The sequence below is a fragment of the Balaenoptera musculus genome, chromosome 9, assembly GCF_009873245.2.
Source record: "Balaenoptera musculus isolate JJ_BM4_2016_0621 chromosome 9, mBalMus1.pri.v3, whole genome shotgun sequence".
Classification (NCBI taxonomy): domain Eukaryota; kingdom Metazoa; phylum Chordata; class Mammalia; order Artiodactyla; family Balaenopteridae; genus Balaenoptera; species Balaenoptera musculus.
Genome location: NC_045793.1, coordinates 4104947 through 4125792, shown reverse-complemented (window position 1 = coordinate 4125792; position 20846 = coordinate 4104947). Strand labels below are relative to the sequence as shown.

The 20846-nt window shown below is 45.8% G+C and overlaps 1 protein-coding gene across 3 annotated transcripts in view; it reads left to right on the top strand.

Annotated features, from left to right (window-relative positions):
* DPP6 (dipeptidyl peptidase like 6) overlaps positions 1–20846 on the top strand; it is a 1079206-nt gene that overhangs the window by 79415 nt on the left and 978945 nt on the right. The window contains exon 1 of one of the 3 annotated variants that reach the window (XM_036863617.1): positions 15628–16053. The exons of the other annotated variants lie outside the window; for them this stretch is intronic. Within the exon in view, the coding sequence (XP_036719512.1) occupies positions 16003–16053 (51 nt within the window). The 5' untranslated portion in view covers positions 15628–16002. Of the gene's footprint in view, positions 1–15627; positions 16054–20846 lie in introns of those variants that run through there. 3 annotated transcript variants of the gene reach the window in all.

Below are 20846 nucleotides of genomic sequence, written 5' to 3'. Positions count from 1 at the left end.
CCGTACGTAGGACTTGCTGAATGTGAGTGGGAAAGGACACAGCTTGATATGGTGGAGTTAATGGAAGCCGTATATAATCATCATTATCTGTGACAATTAAGGCAGCAGCAGGCTGTGTTGTGACAGTTTATTGTGCTGTGTGATGAGGCACGAAAGTGATGTTTATGCCCCCCAGGACTGCTTTGCCGTTCAGAAATTCATAACTATATAAATTCATTCCGTGGATTGAGCATATGTCTTCAGCATATCCCTAGTTCGCTGGATCTTTACACTGGGAATGTAGCCCACAAAATGAGAATAAATCAGAAAATTATTAGAATTTGCAGAAAATTGAATTGATAGAAAATAGAATTGATCAGAAAATAAAAGGTTGCTGGACGATGCACAGAATCTCTTGGTGTCATGGGAGTGTTTGAATCTCTTGATAAGGGGCCCATGGCTGGGGTGGGAGAGAGGGACCAGACGCACAGAGGCAGGAGAGATGCAGGGGCAGGCACAACTGGAGAAGGGGAAGCGGGGTCCAGTCCAAGGACTGGTGGGGACAGTGTTACAGCCCAAATGTCTGAGTCCTCTCAAAATTCACATGTTGAAACCCACCCCGCATTGTAATGGTATTAGGAGGTGGGGCCTCTGGAAGGTGATTAGCATTAGATGAGGTCATGGGGGTGGAGCCCTCGTGAATGGGTTTGGTGCCTTTACGAGAGTCACAGAGAGCTTGTGAGGACACAGTGAGCTCTGCAACCCAGCAGAGGGCCCCACCAGGCACGGAATCTGCCAGCACCTTGACCTTGGGCTTCCCAGCATCCAGAACTGTGAGAAATGGATTTCTATGGTGTATAAGCCACCCAGTCTGTGGTATTTTGTTATAGCAGCTGCACAGACTAAGACAGACTTGACCTGACTACTCATGCCATTCAGATCAAGATACATATTGCAACCCTGACTCAAGTCTGGACTCAGACAAGGAGACAGGAGGCTCCCACCCAAGGGGACACAGTAGCGCCAATGATCAAAGTCAATGACAAGTGGGGAGGAACCCAAGGCTCTATGAGAGATGGCCGTCCAGCCCAAGCTGTGCAGGAATAGGTGGGTGAGATGTGAGAACTGAAATCAGTGTTCTGAGCTGGGCAGAACAGCAACTGTAACACAGACGTGTGAGATTTGAGTTCTGGCTCCACCATTAACAAGTGATGTGACAGTCATCCTGTTACCATCTGTACCAAGAGACGGAACGGTCCCTACTGAATAGGGATGTGCTGGGGCTAGGTCAGGTAGTGCGTGACGCACCCAGGGCGTGTCTGTGACCCACTTATCCCTAAGTAAAGATTGCTCTTACTATTCTTATTTTCATTATGTAAATTATTATTGCTATTCCTGGACAACCAAAGACTGTGCCATCTCCAAAACAGAAACAGACTCACAGACGTAGAGAACAGACTTGTTGTTGCCAGGTGGGGGGTAGGGGAGGGATGGATTGGGAGTTTGGGATTAGCAGATGCAAACCATTATATAGAGAATGGATAAACAACAAGGTCCTACTGTATAGCACAGGGAACTATATTCAATATCCTGGGATAAACCATAATGGAAAAGAATATGAAAAAGAATATATATATATATGTATAACTGAGTCACTTTGCCGTCTAGCAGAAATTAACACAACATTGTAAATCAACTATACTTCAATAGAATAAACTAAAAAAAGATTGCACCATCTATTCTAGTATATTTAGATTTTTAAAAGTGGACCACTCTTTCAGTCTGAAGGAGTGACTTGCGAAGAATTAAATTTCACATAGTGTGGCACCTGGGGCAGGCTCCCCCGTGTTGGAGGAGAAAACTGTGCATGGCCCCTCCGACCCTCCTGGTGCCCCTCACTCTTCTCCGCCCTCCCAGTGCCCCAGGGACTGCATCCTTGCTTTGTGGCTTCTGAGAGGCCGGCAAAAGGGAAGCCCTGGGAGGAGGTGCAGGGCGGAGGGAAGTGGGTCAGAGCACCCCCTCCCCACCAAGTCCCTGAGCTGCCAGCCTCTGTCAGGCAGCCTCTGAAGCAGCTGCCCTTCCTGGGGTCCCATCCCTGCCCCCTCCTCCAGCCCCTCCAAGCTTGGAATGGGGAATGGTTCCCCAGTTACTAGCCCCACATGCTGCGCTACCCTTGGTTGGTTTTTCCTAAATCTCACCTACGCCTTAAAAAATGTCCCTTTAGGGGCTTCCGGTGGTTAGGACTCCATGCTTCCACTGCAGGGGGGCATGGGTTCGATATCTGGTCGGGGAACTAAGATCCCACAAGCCGCTCAGGGCAGCCAAAAAAATTAATAATAAAATGCAGAACTTACAAAAAAATTAAAAATGTCCCTTTATTACACTTTCCTCCATTTCTCAGTATGACGCCTTCCATGTCCTGCCCTGGGCACTCTTGTTGCCCTTGAGACCACGCCCTTATCATTGTTTCCATGGCTTCCGAGCTCTTTAGAGAATATTCTGCCTCACTCCCTTCTTTTCTCATCACCAAAAACAGCTGGCATTGTAACCTTTGGCACAGAGATACTCACAGGCACCCCTAACATGCCAACAAAGCAGGGGAGACATAAATGAATGCTCCCTGCCCACGTATCCCTGTTATAATTACATCGACTGTGGTAATTTTTAAAAGCATGACTGAGATGCTTGGTAAAGTAGCAGGTGTTACAAAGTTGCATTTTTATTATCCTTCCCCATATCAGACATGGAAATGATGGTCTCTCCAACTATTTTACCACTTGCTAAATGTTCCTAGTCAGTTATCACTGATAATGCTTCCTTTTAAATCATATGTGGACAATTAGAGACTTTTAGGTTAATTAATTTTCTATATTAGGAGAAAAGAGTCTATATAAATTGAAGACAGTGGTATTAATATTATTAACAATAATAGTTATCATAAACTATGAATGTGTTTATAATTTATATGTATAAAAATGGAGCCCTTGCTGTAAAAATATTAAAAATTGTAGTTAAATTTTACAGTCTTAAAATTAAAACTTTCTGCATAGCCACACTTTCTAAGTAGGACATATCTGGCCAATTACTTAATCTAAATAAATGGTAATTGATTATCCATACCTACCATTATTCTCTAATGCATATGGCTTATCCAAAAGATACAAATCATTCCCAAAAAATTGCACTGTCAAATAAGATAAGGAAGGAAGTTTGGGTAAAGGGTAGATAAGAGTTGGAAAACTAAGAAGCCAGGGCTTGGGTTTGAAGATAAATTACATGTCTTGAAACTTTCTACCATGAGCTATGCACCCGGCACGATTGAGAGAAAGACAACGGGATGCACCACGTACATTATCCACAAAACACACCACCTGGTCAGGTAGAGTGAATCTCGTTCTAGCATCAAGACAAAGAGAAGCTTACTCATTGAAAGGGACATTGTGGCAATGGAAGGGAAATGCTCTTGATGACATCACTGGACTGGTTTTTAATGAATGAATGAATGAAAACTGCTTTTTAGTGAATTCTTCAATGCAGACAGATATTGTAACATAACCCAAAGAACAATTTGGTGGTAGCAATTCTTTAGGGTAAAAGCCCTAAAAGGAAACTTTTTCTTTCACTACAGCCAGAACAGTTCTGACACCAAATGCGTGTGGGGTTTTCCCACACCAGTCAGTGCTCCAAGCCTCCAGACGCCAACTGCATGTCCTTCAATCCAGTTCAGTTCTGACACTATCTACCTGGTGTTAGCACAGACCCCACAGGTGAAAGACTCAACCCCGCAAGACTGTCCCCAATTCAGATGCCAATTGCAAGTAGCGGGTCCCCAGATTACCCACCTTCTGTCCAATTTAACTACAGATTAGGGGTCCATGAACCCCTTCTCGGGTTCAATTAATTTGGTATAACACCTCACAGAACTCAGAGAAACACATTGCTTACATTTACTTGTTACTTATGAAGGATGTGATGGAGGATACAGATGGCCAGCCACGTGAAGAGGTGCATAGATAGGGTGAGGTCTGGGGAAGGGGCTCAGAGCTTCCATGCCTTCCCCAGGCCCTCCACCCTCCCTGGACCTCCAGGTGTTCATCAACCCAGAAGCTCTCTGAACCCCTTTGGTTAGAGATTTTTATGGTGTCTCCATTCTGCAGGCATGATTGACTATTAATTCAATCCCCATCCCCTCTTCCCTCCCCAGACGGTGGGGCTGAAAGTTCTAATCTGATTTGGTTTTCCTGGTGACCCACCCAGAGTCCCCAGGTTAGAACAAAAGACGCTCCTATCACCTAGGAAATCCTCAGGGATTTAGGAGCTCTGGGTCAGAGAACAAATATTGGAACGAAAGATGCTCCTAGTACACCTATCAGGAAATTACAAGGGTTCTAGGAAACCTGTGTCAGGGACTGGGGGCAGAGACAGAATATCTATTTCTTGCTATGTCAAAGACCCACAGTGGTACAAGCAGGAAAAATGATCTGATGATGGTTTAATCACAGCTGTTAGTTTACTCGTCTTCCCAAAGTTTTGTTATGGTCTCAGAGAAGATAGATCTCTCAGGAAAATCACATGGACAAAAGCAACAAGCAATTGGTGGAAATAGACAAGTAAAAAAGGTGGGGAAAGAAATGCTTATCTGGGGAATTCCCTGGCAGTACAGTGGTTAGGACTTAGCACTTTCACTGCCGGGCCCGGGTTCGCTCCCTGGTCAGGGAACTAAGATCTCGCATGCCATGCAGCGCGGCCCCCCAGAAAAATGCTCATCTGCTTCCATGTTTGACTTTATTCATCTCCATCCCTGCAAAGCCTGGCACCAAACTGGACTTCAGGCTTAAGAAACAATGCACCCAACCTGGACTTGAGAAATAAAGGGAAAGAGGAAGATGAGAAGAGGCAGAAAAATGATAAAATGTCAGGATGGAGTTATAATAGATGCAGCTGGAAATGATGCAGCAAGATTTTAAAATATGAAAGAAAGAGAGAAAGAGAAAGAAAGGGAGGGAGCATCTATACCTTTAAGAACTCCTGCTGAGGCCCCAGAGCTCTGAGAAAGCAAAGGGCGTGATCTTTTGCTCCCAGACCTTGGCCCATCAGCAGCAAAGTCAGACCTGATATGGATCCCACTCCAGCTTCTCAAATCTACATTTCGAATTAAGTGCGTTTCTGCTTGACAACACCTGCTACCGTGGCAACTGCCCCCTTCACCCAGAGTGGGCTGGCCCTGCAAAGCAGCCCCAGATAATTCTTAACTTAAACTCTGGGTTTTTGTTTTATTTTGTTTTGTTTTGTTTTTAGAAGTCGTACCTAAAGAATGCCTAAAATGTTTTCTCCTGATAGACAGGTTTTTGCCCCCCTAAGTGAAATTACAGTTGCAAAGGCAAAACAAGCTAGATTTGGTGCCATCAATTCTGTTTTTTATATTTTAAGTTTCACCAAATACCTCAACAGTCTTAATGCATTCAAAATATTTGAAATATACTTATAAAAATTATACATTTAAAGAGGTTTAGATCTGAGCAACAAATGGGTAACATATTACTTAAAATGTATATCATCAAAGGTCAGTTTTCCTAATGCAAAAAAGAATCATGCAAATAAACATGAGGAAACATAAAAAGAACAACAGGGAAAAATAGGCAAATATTATGAGCAGACAATTTCTATAGAAAAAGGTATAAAGAAGACGGGTTTATCTTAAATAGTATTAAATAGCAAATAAGATTTTATCTTAAATGTTTTGTTTCTATTTAAAACATACACATCTGTTAGCCAATCTCTTGATATGATAAGCGTTTCAGGTTTTCTTTATTAATTAACTATACCTGTGATGCATTGCCTTTTATTTCCGATTTCAGTTTCTTTAAAGTAAAATTTAAAAACCTTCTAAGTGCAGAATCCTTCTGGAGTTTTCCTTTTTTCCCCTCACAGCATTTTTAAAAAGTTTTATAGAGATACAATTTTCATACAAAAAATTTCACCCATTCAAATAGTACAACTCAATTTTTAGTATGTTTACAGAGTTGTGCAGCCATCAGCTTCATCTAATTCTAGATTAAAAAGAATCCTTATACCCACTTGCAGTCATTCCCCCCAATGGATGCCCATCACAAACTTGTCTCCTCTCCTGCCAACTCAGATCCAGTCCCAGGCAACCATTGCTGTCTGTCTCTGTAGACATTTCATGTAAATGGGGTCATACAACATGTACTCTTTTGTGACTGGCTTCTTGCGCTCAGCATAAGATGTTTATAAGATCCCTCTATGTTGTAACATGAATCAGTACCTTATTCCTTCTATCGCTGAATGATATTCCATTGTAAGAATACATCCCATTTTGTTTATCCGTTATCAGTGATGGACACTTGGGTTATTTCCCCCTTTTGCCTATTATAAATAATGCTGCTATGAACATTTGTATCCAAGTTTTTGGTGGGCATATACTTTCACTTCTCTTGACTATATACCCAGGATTGGAATTGCTGGGTCAAGCGGTAACTTAACATCAGGCATTTTGAGGAACTGCCAGACTGTTTTCCATGGCGGCTCCACCGTTTTACACTCCTACCGGCAACGTATGAGGGTTCCAGTTTCTCTACATCCCTACCGATAGTCGTTATTATCCGACCTTTTTATTATAGCAATTTTAGTGGGTGTGAAATGACAACTTGTTGTGACTTTGAGTTAATATTGCTTTTGTAGAAAAACAAGAGTCAAACATATTTTAAAAGGTATTTTTAAAAAGTCTGCTTGTGGCATTTTTAGCAGGGAAGAAATAATGTGTTGTATGTGCGCTTCGGCCATAGATTTGCAATGGGCCTGCAACTCCAAAACATTCAGGTTTGATTCTCCTTGATTGCTGAGACAGATGACAGTTTCCTGACAATCATTCAGGTTTTCGTTCCTTTCTGGGCATTTATAATCTTGGGCTCAGAGAAAAGAACCCTGGCAAAAGTCAAGAGATCTGTGTGTTCCCAGCTCAGTGGCTAAACTGAATGCATAATCTTAGGAGCGAATCCAAGTCCCTCTTTTTACCTACAGACATGTTCTATGTCCATTACTTTTAGACCGAAAGTGTTGGGCTATTTTTTTTTCTACAAAATATTCCACAGGAACCCTGAAATATATACTCTGCTCTCCTGGTTCTCTTAAACAGATGTTATGTAAAGGAATTTTACATTGCCTGAAGATAATAGGATTTTCGTGCATTTAACTGCTTTTATTTTCCAATACTTTGCTTATTTACAAAGCTTCTCTATATAGATGTTCCTAATGTATAAAAGAGCTATCAACAGTTAGCAGTTCTTACACTTCCTTAAGAAGGTATTTAATACCAACAAAATACTGTACTCATCAAGAGGTCTTCATTGGGGTACGGAGGCAGTGTTAGCTGAGCAGGTGAAATAGCCGCGGTTTTAGCCTGGAATGTTGAATTGTGGCATGAATAGGAGTATGAAACCCAGGCTCTTTACCCTTCCTTCCTCCACTTGTGAACTGGGTATGTAGTAAAACACAGTCATTAGTGTTCAGAGACAGGTGCTAGGAGAGAAGAGAGACCCCAACCCACAGATGTTTTGGTCCATAGGAGTCTATTTACCTAAAATAGAAGACCACTAGGGCCCATCTAATGTAGAGGACCTGGGTCAGAATCATCTTGTTCCTGAGAAGCTCATGATGCCAGTGGCTCAAGGAAAATAACCCTGTTCAATTGAGCAAGGCCAGGGACAGAGATTAACTTACACAATTTCCTTGACTCTTGGTCTACACTGGCAAGGGAAAACGCTGTCAAAGATAAAGGTCTTCTAATTAAATTTGGAAGGGCGTTTACATGTACACTTGGGATTTCTCTGACATCTTTTTCATCAGTAGAGCAATGTAACTAGGTTTAAAAAAGAGATTAGGGCTTCCCTGGTGGCGCAGTGGTTGAGAATCTGCCTGCCAATGCAGGGGACATGGGTTCGAGCTCTGGTCTGGGAGGATCCCACATGCCGCGGAGCAACTGGGCCCGTGAGCCACAACTACTGAGCCTGCGCGTCTGGAGCCTGTGCTCCGCAACAAGAGAGGCCGCGATAGTGAGAGGCCCGCGCACCGCGATGAAGAGTGGCCCCCGCTTGCCGCACCTAGAGAAAGCCCTCGCACAGAAACGAAGACCCAACACAGCCATAAATAAATAAATAAATAAAATTATTAAAAAAAAAAAAAAAAGATTAAAAACTGATGTCCGTTCTTACTTGAGAGTGCAGTGGGAGGGACAATGGCACAAGTGTCCCTTCATTGCTCCATCTGTTCAAGAAACTTTTATTGAACACGTACTCTTTGTCCATCACAGTTTGAGGGCATGAGGACCCAAAGAGAAGCAGGACAGCGCATGCCCTGAGTCTGGTACAGGGAAGCTGACGTGTAAATAAATATGTGAGATAAGTTGCTCTAAGGGCTATTCTAGCCATAAGAAAGATAAGTGCTTAAGTGGACAACATAGCAATTTATTTTTAATTTGTAGTTTTTATTTTTAAAAATTTTTAAATATTTTTGTTGAAGGATAGTTGATTTACAGTGTCCAACATGGCAGTTTTAATGTTGCATTATCCCTATGCAACATTAAGTTGATGCTAAATTTAGTCTCCGTCTCTTGGTGACGTGCCAATGCACGGCTGTGAAGGAACAGTGGAGAAATATCAGATGCAGGCAGGGGCGACACTGGTCTTGCTAGGTTTGCATCAGGTATGCATAAATGACTCCCCTCCAAACTCCCTGCCACCGTGTCCAAATCCTTGTTGTTCCTACTCAGAATCTGTGCAGGAGCTTCCCGGTTGCCTGCCCTCTTTGCCTTCAGAGGGCAGCTTGGAGAAGACATTCATCTTTACGACTTGCATCTGGCTGTGTCATTCTCCACGTGGGGGCCGTGGCCTCGTCACTCTGTTTCCCATAGGAGATGGCTCAGCGCTGTCACCGTTGACCTCAGAGTGTCTCTCCACCTCGTCTCCATCACCCACCCCTGCTTCTACCTGCTGCTGCCTGAACTACTCATGACATTCCTCTGCTGGTCTTCCCTTGCCCTGGTTCCACGACTCCCTAATGGCTACATTTATATTGCTCCTTTGAGACGTGTTTAAGCTGTTGCCACTTGTTTTAGCTTTCTCTGGTATTTGCCCAAACACTCCACAAGCCTTTTAATTTATATTCCTGAATCATATTTGTATTCTTAATACTGTTGTTGTCAATATTGTCAGCTTTGATGTCTCCCACCAGACCCTGTGAAATCCTCGAGGATAAAGGCTGTTTCCCATAATAAAATCGCTGTGCTTGGCATATCATTAAGCATCGCTACACATTTTAAGTTGATTTGTTTAATTCCTAAATGTTTTCTCTATACCATTGTTATCGTGGTGAAATTTTTAAAATAAATATTGACAGATCTCATTTTTTTCAGAAGATATCTTCCTGGAAATTTGTGGGTAAATCAAATTGTATAGGATGAATGATGTTTTCAGTGCAGTAAGAAAGCTCACATTTTAAAGAATTTGAGTAATGAATTAATCTGTGGGTAAAGAATAGTTTGTGATGAGAAAATCACTCTCTTTTCCTATGCACTGTGATGGTTAGTTTTATGTGTCAACTCGACTGGGCCACAGGGTATCCAGATCTTTGCTCAAACGTTATTCTGGATGTTTCTGTGAGGGTGTTTTTTTTTTTTTTTTTCTGGATGAGTTTAACATTTGAATCAGTTGACTGGGTAAAGCAGATTGCCCTCCTTAACGTGGGTGGGCCTCATCCAATCAGTTGAAGACATGAATAGAACAGAAAGGCTGAGTAACGGGGGAGCTCCTACCCGACTGCTTTGAGCTGGGACATCAGTTTTTTTTTCCTGCCTTCAGACTCAAACTGAAACATTAACTTTTCTTGGGTCTTGAGTCTGTTGACTTTCGGCCTAGAACTAATGCCCCTGGTTCTCCTGGATCTCCAGCTTACTGACTGTAGATTTTGGGACTTGAGAGCCTTCAGATTCATGTGAGCCAATCTCTTATAGTAAATTTATACTATATATACATATATATATACACACACCACATACATGCATATTCTGTTTCTCTGGAAAACCCTAATAAAGCTACCTTGACTTTCACTTTTATGAGTTGGGAATTTCACATGTTGCGTTTCCTTACAGCGGAATTCACCTCGGCAAAGTTAAATTTTTAATAAGTCACAAGAAATGAACATTGACAAAACGACGTGATGAATCTGTCCTTCTGTTGTAAATATCACCTGATGTCAAATGTGAAACTGAACATTGTGCTGAAAGTCTCAACTTAAATCAAAGCTGCTTTAATGAAAGCAGTTGCTAACGCCAACAGTACATAAATTAAGGATGGAGCAGAAGGATGGACAAAACAACGACGCCGTTATAGCAGGTTTGGAGAGAGCCTGTCAGAGTTAAATAACGCCCATGAGCCCACACTGAGCAAAGGTAGATGGCGTGTGGGTGCCGCAAAGCATGGCAGATCCCACCTGCTCAAACCTCGCAGAAATACTACAGTGAAAACCATGAGATGAGCATGCCTTCTTGTAGATTAGAAAGAAAACTGGAAATTCAACTGCAAAAACTGGAGATGAGTCAACACTTGTTGATAAATACAAGACCACATTTGCATCCCATGTTCATAAATGCAACACAGAAAAAAAAAACATTCTGAGGATGGGGGTGACGAGAGGGGTTCTGATGTCTGTGCTATCTTCAAATATTTCCTAATCTAATTTTCTTATAAAATTTAATATCCCCAAATAATATGGCAGTTGAGCCTCCTCCTTTTTTTAAAAAAAAATTTTATTTATTTATTTATTTATTTATTTTTGGCTGTGTTGGGTCTTCGTTTCTGTGCGAGGGCTTTCTCTAGTTGCGGCAAGCGGGGGCCACTCTTCATCGCGGTGCGCGGGCCTCTCACTATCGCGGCCTCTCTTGTTGCGGAGCACGGGCTCCAGACGCGCAGGCTCAGTAGTTGTGGCTCACGGGCCTAGTTGCTCCGCGGCATGTGGGATCTTCCCAGACCAGGGCTCGAACCCGTGTCCCCTGCATTGGCAGGCAGACTCTCAACCACTGTGCCACCAGGGAAGCCTGAGGCTCCTCCTTTTTTAAGCATTTCCCCCCTATACTCTTGGCTTCTTTCTTTCTCCTGGACTCCTCTTTACCTATCCTCATTCTTTGTCTCTCCAGCAGTCCCTAAGTCAATGACTAAAAGCAGATGAGTCGCAAAGATTGAATAGTCACTATTTAATATTCAGAGTTGCTTTGCTGTTCTATTCCCTCTTTATGCCTGCTTTAGCCCTATTTTTTCTACAGGCATTTCTTCCAGAGGCCAGGCAGGACTAAGAGAGCACAGGTGGCCAGAGAAATAGTTTTGGCTGATAGCTCTCGGGTGAGTGTTGGGAAAAACATTCAGACAACTATCAGAATTATTCATTTATTAACTTAAAGTTTAAACCATATTATTCTGCTTTGTATTTCTAGAGATAATTTAAAGGAAGCTGTAAAAATGGCAGGTTAAAAAAATGTTGTCCTGTACCTTGGAATAAATTTAACCAAGGAGGTGAAAGACTTGTACACTGACACTGAAAACTATAAGACATTAATGAAAGAAATTGATGAAGAATAAATAAATGGAAAGCTATTCCATGCGCATGGTTTAGAAGAATTAATATTGTTAAAATGTCCATACTACCCAAGGCAGTTTACAGATTCAATGCAATCCCTATCAAGATGCCAATGGCATTTTTCACAGAAATAGAGCAATCCTAAAATTTGTATGGGCCCAAAAAAGGCCCCAAATAGCCAAAGCAATCTTAGAAGAACAAAGCTGGAGGCATCATAACCCCTGATTTTATTACAAAGCTCTGGTCAACAAAACAGTATTGGTAGTGGCGTAAAAACAGACATAGATCAGTGAAACAGAATAGCGAGCCCTGTCTCTTCAGTAAGTTTTGTTGGGGAAACTGGACGACCGCATGCAAAAGAATGAGACTGGACCACTATTTTACACCATACACAAAAATTAACTCACAGTGGATTAAGGACATGAATGTAAGACCTGAAACCGTAAAACTCCTAGAAGAAAATATAAATGACATTTGTCTTGGCGGTAGTTTTTTTGGATTTGACACCAAAGGCAAAGGCAACAAAAGTAAAAGTAAACAAGTGGGACTACATCAAACTAAAAAGTTTCTTCACAGCAAAGAGAACAACCAACAAAATGAAAAGACAGGCTACCAAATGGGAGAAAATATTTGCAAATCATACATGTGATAAAGGACTAATATCCAAAATACATAAAGAATGCATACAGCTTAATATCAAATAAACAAATAATCTGATTAAAACATGGTGGAGGATCTGAATAGATATTTTTCCAAAGAATGCATTCAGATGGCCAACGGGTACATGAAAAGATGCTCAACATCACTAATCATCAGGGAATTACAGATGAAAACCACAATGAGGGGCTTCCCTGGTGGCACAGTGGTTGAGAATCTGCGTGCCAATGCAGGGGACATGGGTTCGAGCCCTGGTCTGGGAAGATCCCACATGCCATGGAGCGGCTGGGCCCGTGAGCCACAACTACTGAGTCTGCGCGTCTGGAGCCTGTGCTCCGCAACAAGAGAGGCCGCGATAGTGAGAGGCCCGCGCACCGCGATGAAGAGTGGCCCCCGCTTGCCACAACTAGAGAAAGCCCTCGCACAGAAACGAAGACCCAACACAGCAATAAATAAATAAATTAATTAATTAAAAAAAAAAAAAAAAAACCACGATGAGATATCACCTCATACCTGTTAGAATGGCTATTATCAGAAAGGCAAGAAATAACAAATGATGAGGATGTGGAGAAAAGGGAACCCTTGTGCATTGTTGGTGGGAATGTACATTGGTGCAGCCACTATGGAAAACAGTTTGGAGGTTCCTCAAAAAAAAATAACAATGGAACTACCATATGATCCAGCAATGTCACTTCTGGGTATTTGTCCAAAGAAAATGAAAACACTAACTTCAGAAGACATATGCCCCTCATGTTCATTGCAGCATCATTTACAATAGCCAAGATATGGAAGCAACATAAGTGTCCATTGACGGGTAGATATACACACAATGTAATATTATTCAGCCATAAAAAAGAATGAAATCTTGCTATTTGTGACAATGTAGATGTACCTTGAGGGCATTATGCTAACTGAAATAAGTCAGACATAGAAAAACAAATACTGTATGCTCTCACTTATATGTGGAATCTAAAAAACAAAACAAAAACCAAGCTTATAAATACAGAAAATAGATTGATTGCAAGGGTAGGGGTGTAGGGAGAAATGGGTGAACACCGTCAAAAAGTACAAACTTCCAGTTATGAAATAAGTCATGGGAATGTAATGTATAGCAGTGTAACTATAGTTAATAATACTGTATTGCATATTTGAAAGTTACTAAGAGAGTAGATCTTAAAAGTTCTCATCACAAGAAAAAAATTTTACTTAAATTAGGTATGGTGACGGATACTAACAAGACCTCTTGTGATGAGCATTTCACAGTGTCTACAAATATCAGCTCATTATGTTGTACACCTGAAACTAACATAATTGATACGTCAATTATACCTCGGTAAAATATATTTTTGCTGTGTTTTCTCAATTTTCCCTCCCTACTCCAATGTGTGATGGGATGGGAAAAGCCACGTTGTGAGGGAGCAGTTTTGGTGAGAAAGAGAGGGAAGAAGATTCTAAAGGAATTAATGCCACTTCAAACAAAGAAGAGAAAGAACCAGCATTTTAATGCTGCTTAAAAGCAGAATTAGATTGGCAATATTTTTTGTCCACATGAAGCTGGGTTTAGTGTAAAGGTCAACAGTACAAGGATGATCTGTGCCCATGTTCCTTTCTAGAGAAAGGCTGTCATTAAGAATCCTAACATAGGAAAGTGCTTCTTAAACCTAAAAAAATGAATAGTGTTGTGCCTGCCCCTTTCCAGGCAAATCCTAATCCACGTTCCTTTAAAAGCTGCTTTTCCATTCAGCTTTGGTTCACGTATTTCTTCCACTTACCTCTTAAGCCAAATCATTAGTTACAAGTATTTTTCACCTGCTGCTTGCGTGTGCTTATATATACCTACCATATATGTATATATATATATATATAAAATGCTTATATTCTATATAATGTTTAATATATGCAGGCATTTTGTGTAATTTACATATAATTACTGTTGCAATCGCTCAGAATTTTCTGCTTGAGTGTGGGTTGGAAACGGGCCTCTTATTCATTCTTACATGCGATTTTTTGTGAATGTAAAAAAATGGAAAGGCTTCTCAAACCGCTCCCAGCCTCTCCTTCCCGCCACTGCCCCCCAGGCGAGGACGTACACACACACACGACAGTGAGTTCAAGCCTGATGCGCTGATGTCGGTTGAAACAGCTCCAGTCCGGTTTTTGCGGTGGCCTGGTCCTCGGAGGAGGAAAGCCGGGGCGAGGGGAGCGTCCTCTGTGTGCTCTCCCGGTGGCTTGGGTTGGTCAGCATTTGAATTTGACCACCTTCTGCGTGCGCGCTCTCGGGAGCGCGCGTCCCTGTGTGGTCCAGGGAGCTAACCCGCGGGTGTGAGAGATTCTTCCGCCCACGAGCGCCCCGGGGGTGGCGATCAGGGAACACTGGGCGCGATCACTGGGCAACCCGCCGCTTGGGGTGGAGGTTGGGTGGGGGATCAGAGCCGGGGTTTGGGCTCCGGGGCCAGGCAGACCCCTTGGCGCGGGGCTGGGCTGTGGGAAGCGCGTGGGATCAGGTCCGAAGAAACAAAGACGCCCTAGGGGCCGCAGCTGGGGCAGAGGCCTGGGGGGGAAAGTGGAGCCTGGGAAGCCAGCTGTGCGGGCGCAGAGCGGCCAGGCCAGCCGGCGCCGGGAGTGCTGCTACCCAGCAGGGTACCTCTGTGCCGTGGACCAGCCGCGGCGGCAGATTCGGATGCAGACCCAGAGTGCAACCATGGAGACGCAACGTGTGTCCCATGGTAACCCTAAACAACATTATTTATGAGCCCTCCGCTTCACGGGGCTCGGCTTCGCCACCCTTGCAGCCGACGTGCTAGGTGGCGCCCGACTCTGCCCGGCCTCTCCCTCCGCTCCCGGGGGCGCAGCCAGGAGGTAGTCGCAGCCGATCCAGCGTTCACGCTGGGCGGGAGGCGGCGGCTCTACCCGCGGACATCGCGGCGGTGCCTGTTTGTAAAAAGCAAGAGTGCGTGCGCCGCGCACACCCGGCCCGCGGGGAGGGGGCGTGTACCCCGGGAGAGAGTGCTTGGAGGGGCTCCCGGCTCTACCCAGACCTTTCGGCGCGCTTAACCTCGGGGCAGCCCGAGGCTTCCCGGTCCAGCCGGGTTCAGGCTGAGCAGCCGGTGTGTGTACACGCGCGCGCGCACACACACACACACACACACACACACACACACAGATACACACACAAGGGCCCGCGCGCCCTGTCGTCGCCGCCGCCTCGCCGGGGTCCCCGCCCTTAGGGACCAGTGCGGCGCCGGCGGCACCCGGCGCTGCCCGCCGAGCATCTCCCCCCAGCCGGCCGCGCCGCCCAGTGGCCCCGCGTGCGCCCCGCGCGTCTCCCAGCTGTCGCTGGCGGAGCGCGGCCGGCCGGCCCGCAGGACACGCAGGCTGTCGAGCTGGCCCCGCGGCTCTCGGCCTCTTCCCCGCGCCCCCGCTGCCGGCGCCCGGTGTTTGTTGAAACAGGATCAGCCCCTCACCCTCCTCTCCGGCTTTGTATTTTTCTGTCTCCGCGGCGGCCGGAAAGAGTTGATCGCTATTGTGATCCGCCGGGGAGCGGAGAGGGGCAGGGTGGCGGAGGGGGAAGCCGAAGCGCTGGAAGAATTTTTTTTTTTTCCTGCAAAAGCCAACTCCACCCAATCCTCGGCCGGTCCAATCTCTACTTTAATCATCACCGAGACAATGGATTAAGTTACTCTTCTCTGGGCCAGAAGTCGGGTTCAGACTTGGGGCAAAATGAAGGAAAAGGCGATGATTAAGACGGCTAAAATGCAAGGGAACGTGATGGTGAGTGCTGGTGAGGCGCGCGGGGGCCGGGAGGACCTGCAGGGGGGATCGGGGATGGGGGGGGCGAGTCCCGCACCCCCGGGAATGACCGCGACCCCCGCGCGGAGCGCGGCGGTGCCGCCACCATTTCCCACCTGAATCCCCCCTACCCCCAGCGGCGGCCGCCCGGGTGCGCAGGATCCGGCGTTTGCTTGCAAATTGCAACTTTGCAGCTCTGGGTCCCTGTGCTTTGGGCAGGTGGCTCGGTGTCTCGGGCCACGGGCGGGGTGCGCGAGGTGGGCAAGGGGCGGCGGAGCAGCCCCCGCCGGCTGCGCGTCCGTCCCAGTTCGCGGCAGACTCCCCGGGAGACACGCGGAGAGCGAGGTCGCCGAGGCCAGGGGAGAACCGCGGGGCCGGGATGCCCGCGCCGGCCTCAGGGCTGCGAGTCCCCGAGCCCGGGACCTGTTAGGGTCCGCAAAGCCTGTGGCTCACTCGGGGTGGGCGCCTGTCGCTCTGTTCCGGCTGCTGCCCCCGCGACCGCCGGCCGGCCGGGCGGGGCCCTGCTCCCGGGTATGACAACCACGACTCCCCGAAAGGCCGACTCTGCCAGCGAGCGTAGTAATGGCACACCGTTCCCCGAGGAGGACCGTGCGCCGCCGGGGACTTCGGATCGGTGGGAGGCTCAGGGCAGCAGGCCAGGGGGCATTGCGCCTTGACAACTTTGCTAACTCCAGGACCCCGGCGTCCCGCGTCCCCCGCCGACCCCCGCCCGCTCCCGGGGACCGCGCAGCTTCGGCGCTCCTGCCGTCCTCATCCCGAGCCCGGGCCGGGGGCCGAGGGGGTCAGGGCGCTGGACCCTCCTGGCGAGGACCAGGAGGTTGCCATCTTGTTCTCTGGAAACTGTGTGTGTGCCTGAGCGTGTTTATTTGGCTGATGCTTTAACCCTTTCGGGGTTGCTGCGGGATGTTTGGGAGGAGGGCCCCTGTTTTCACCCTACTCGCCCGCCGGTACTTTGTTGTGAAGGAGGGGCGGGGAGGTAGGGGTTGGCGTGCGACTCTGAAGGTACAGCCGGAAATGCAGGGACTTCTTCAGCTACAGGGTCTCGAGCTGGTTACGAGGTGGGTTGGGTGCAGGCGATGGGGGGCGGGGACCAGAGGTGTGTTTGGGAGAACTCAGCCGGTGATCCGTTTCGAGGTCTTGCTTTCAACAAAAAGAGACAGGAAATGAAAAATGTATTCGAATTGAACCAGTACCCAGCCGGCTTAACCACACCCACGGCAAGACACCTGTTGCCTGGCGGAGGAAGGAGCGCCAGCCGCTTGGAACTTGACTTCTGGCCTGAGGAGCGCGGTAACCGTATTAAAGGGACTGTTTTGTAGAACCCCCCCGACCCCCCTCCCCACGCAGACGACAGGCGAGTCATTCCAGAGCCTTCATCAGTCTGGGTTCTCCGAGTGGCTTACCTAATTGTCTGTGAAAATACATCTGTGTCCCTAATTTTCCCACTCCCTTTTTAGCCGTCGGGTTGTTCCACATAATTTCATGTATAAACAGGGCAGAAACATGTATGGAGTAATGTTTTCCAATCAAATTCCCACCCACACCCGTAATTCCTCTCATATATGGTGCCATAACATGCTAGTAAAAGCTACACATTTAGGACTGAGGGGGGAGAGAGAGGATTCAGATTTGTTCTCCTGTTAATAATAATGATGCTTGATTGATTCTTCACCTAAATCTATTGTCCAGTAAGTGTTTCTTCTCGTAACTTAGATGGTACGTTTTGACATCGCAACATCTGTATATGGCATCTTCATTAGAGACTTTTAAGATCTTCCCTCCCACTATCCCCCTCTCTGCGTTCACTTCAGAAAATAAAGAGTGAGAAGAATGCTGATCTCATTTTCACTCAAACGGTGAATAAGGCTGTTCCCTGGGCTGCCGGCTGTACACCCCCCACCCCGTGTCTGCTCTTTATAAGTGTAATCAGAGCAGGTTGAACTGAGTCTAGATAAGTCTACAGCCACCAGTTAGGTTTTTAGACTCATCTGTTTGTTGGCCTAAGAGAAAAATGAGACACAGACTCACTCAACTTTTCAACGTTCCATCAGTTCTTAAATTGATAATTATTACTCTGCAGTTGGGTTTGTACCTTTTCTGAAATGTCACATCCCGGCTAAGTACACGCAGCTTTACCTGAGTGATCATGCCGCACTTAAATCGTTGTTTTGAGACTTACTGAGCCCTGGTTTTTCATCAGTTGTTTTGGAAGACTCTGGCTAATCACAGCCTCTGTTGGGCTCGATGACTGGCAAATTCTTTGCACTCGCCGCTTGACTGGAATTCAGGTGATATTTTACATTCCCCATGAGGACGAGGATGACTTACTCCCATTACGGACGGTTGAGTGGCTGCGTATCTGAGTGCTGTGAAAAGGGGTGGAACGTGCCATGTTATGCAGTGTTGGCGCATCAACAGACACACAGAGACGTGGACACAGACCCCATCTCCATGCAGGGCACTTGGAGCTCTCTGGACCCACCTCTGAGGTTTGATGTGTAAAAGGGAGACACTTGGTCCTGCCAGAGTGATGTGAGAGGTGCCAGGTCCCCTTACAGCCAGGAATGGAAATTGCTTTTTATTCCAGTCTCCACTCACTCACGTTCCCGTGTGTGACCATGTGGTCTGGACCTGTGGTCTCTTGTTCCCAAGAACTGTGACAGTAGCGCGTGGCTTGTCTTTGCCCTGTTGTAGTCCTTAATTGAAAAATCTATTTTCCTAAAATCTCAGTGAACGTTTTATTCCTCACACGTTGCTTTAGAAGTTTATTGCTGCTGGCAGCTGATTCAGAGAAGGCAGGTTCCCTGGTATACTCTCTCATTTTGGCGTAATAAATGAGTAAAAGAAATAACACGGGTGGACTCATTCACAACTTCTATTTTCATTCTTAAGAAGAGTCTTTTTCATAAACTTTATTTCTGATATTGTGAGAACTAAGCCACGTTCCATCTGCGATTTAATACACCTAGAAAGGGATCAAGATTTTTCCAGTCTCTCAGAACAGAAATTGTTTTTTCAGATCACTGTATTTTCATAAAATCTACCTTTGAAAATTCGTACGGGGGATGACTTGCATTTGTTTCCACCCAATCTTCCTTTATGACTGTGTTTTGATATCCTACTTATTTAACTGTTGTTTGAATTAAATGGGCTATTTGAGAGAGGCTTATCCTCTTGCAGTAGGTTCTAGGGTCAGTGGAAGATTTGATTATCCAGAGGATATTACTTCATGCTCGGTTCCCTTACTCTGTCCATCTGAGCTTTTCCCAGATATTGGGTGGCTTCCTGGAGACTGAGTAAAGGTTATTTAAAAAATCAAAGTCCCAGGGGGACTGCCCTATGCCCTAGGTGACAGCGTCCCGCTTCCTTGGTGTGTTTTGGTGGCCCTGCAAGCAGATGGTGGGTGAATGAGGATGGCCAGGCCCTTGGTGACCAGAGTTGTGTCAGGGGAGGTTCAGAAAATAGAAGCTGAGGGTCAGAGGTCTGCAGGCCACAGGGATGCCTGAGAATCTCGTGGTTGATGGGTGTTGCTTTTAAATGAAAGTTGCAGCCTGGGAATGAATTTCTCATGTAGGGAAAGCTGATGTTTTTCCTGTGGCCACTGATGGTAGGGCTCTGATCACTGATTGGGTACATCTGTGGTACCATGAGCCTTGGATCTTCTGCAATCTTGCTTCCCCTTCCTGTGTTGGATAGAAACCCCGGAGCAGAGCCACCCACAGTGAGAGCTGGCTTTCAGGCCCTTTGGGTACTTTACTGATTCTGTTCTACTAAACAGGATGACCTTCCAGTGTTGATGCCCTGCTTATAATAAGCCCGGTGAGCAGAGGAAAGGCTTTGAGGTTTATAGATGAGTTACAGGAACTTGTGTGGGACACAGACCCCCGCTGTCAACCTGCCTTGGAAACAGGGACACACACTTGTGAGATGACTTTTAGGGGCACATCCTTTAGAAATGCAGTGTTTTTCCTCTATCTGAAGGTAATTGGAAACACGACCCTGCTTCCTTATAGCGATTGGCACCCTGGTGACATAAAAGCCATGGTGTTAGTTCTAAAGGTGAGCTTTGGGACATGTATACTGGGCAGAATTTGCCTTCTTGAAGTGGGTTCCAAAATTACTTCGGAGGTCATGGTTTTCGAGAGTTATCCTTTGCATCCCAGGGGTGTGATATCTACTTAGAGACTCTTCTACTTCCTAGTTGTTCATGTCCGTTCATAAAATCATCAACCCCATCGCCGGACTCCTCTGGAGATACTGATTAATCCCACCTGTGCAGAAAAAAGCATGAAGCAGGTATCATTTCACACACCCCTTACGGGATTTAAGGTGCTGAGATTTCCAGGAAGATGTCCTAACCCAGAAATGGATGGTTAGCTCAGGATCTTTTATAAAATATCTTGAGTAGAACTGTAGAGCATAGATAGGGCAGTCCTGCTTTTCCAGAGTCCTGTGCAAGTCTTTACTTGATGGATCGCTGGGTCTTCCTGTTGGGACATGTAAATACCCTAAGTTGGCCTTTTCCTATGCCTCGATGATTTCCCTCCCTTCTCTGATCTGTCCTGGTCGCTAATTTGGATTTTGAACTCCCTGTATTATTCCTAAGAGGTGTGGTGTGTTTCCAAAGCATTAGCATCTTCGTTCACCCGTGGGCAGGTGCTGGGCATGGGGAGCCCCAGGTGGATGCATGAATGGACAGGTGTTCATTTCTGAGCTCAGGATGAACGACTTTTATGAGAAAGTCCATGGTTCTA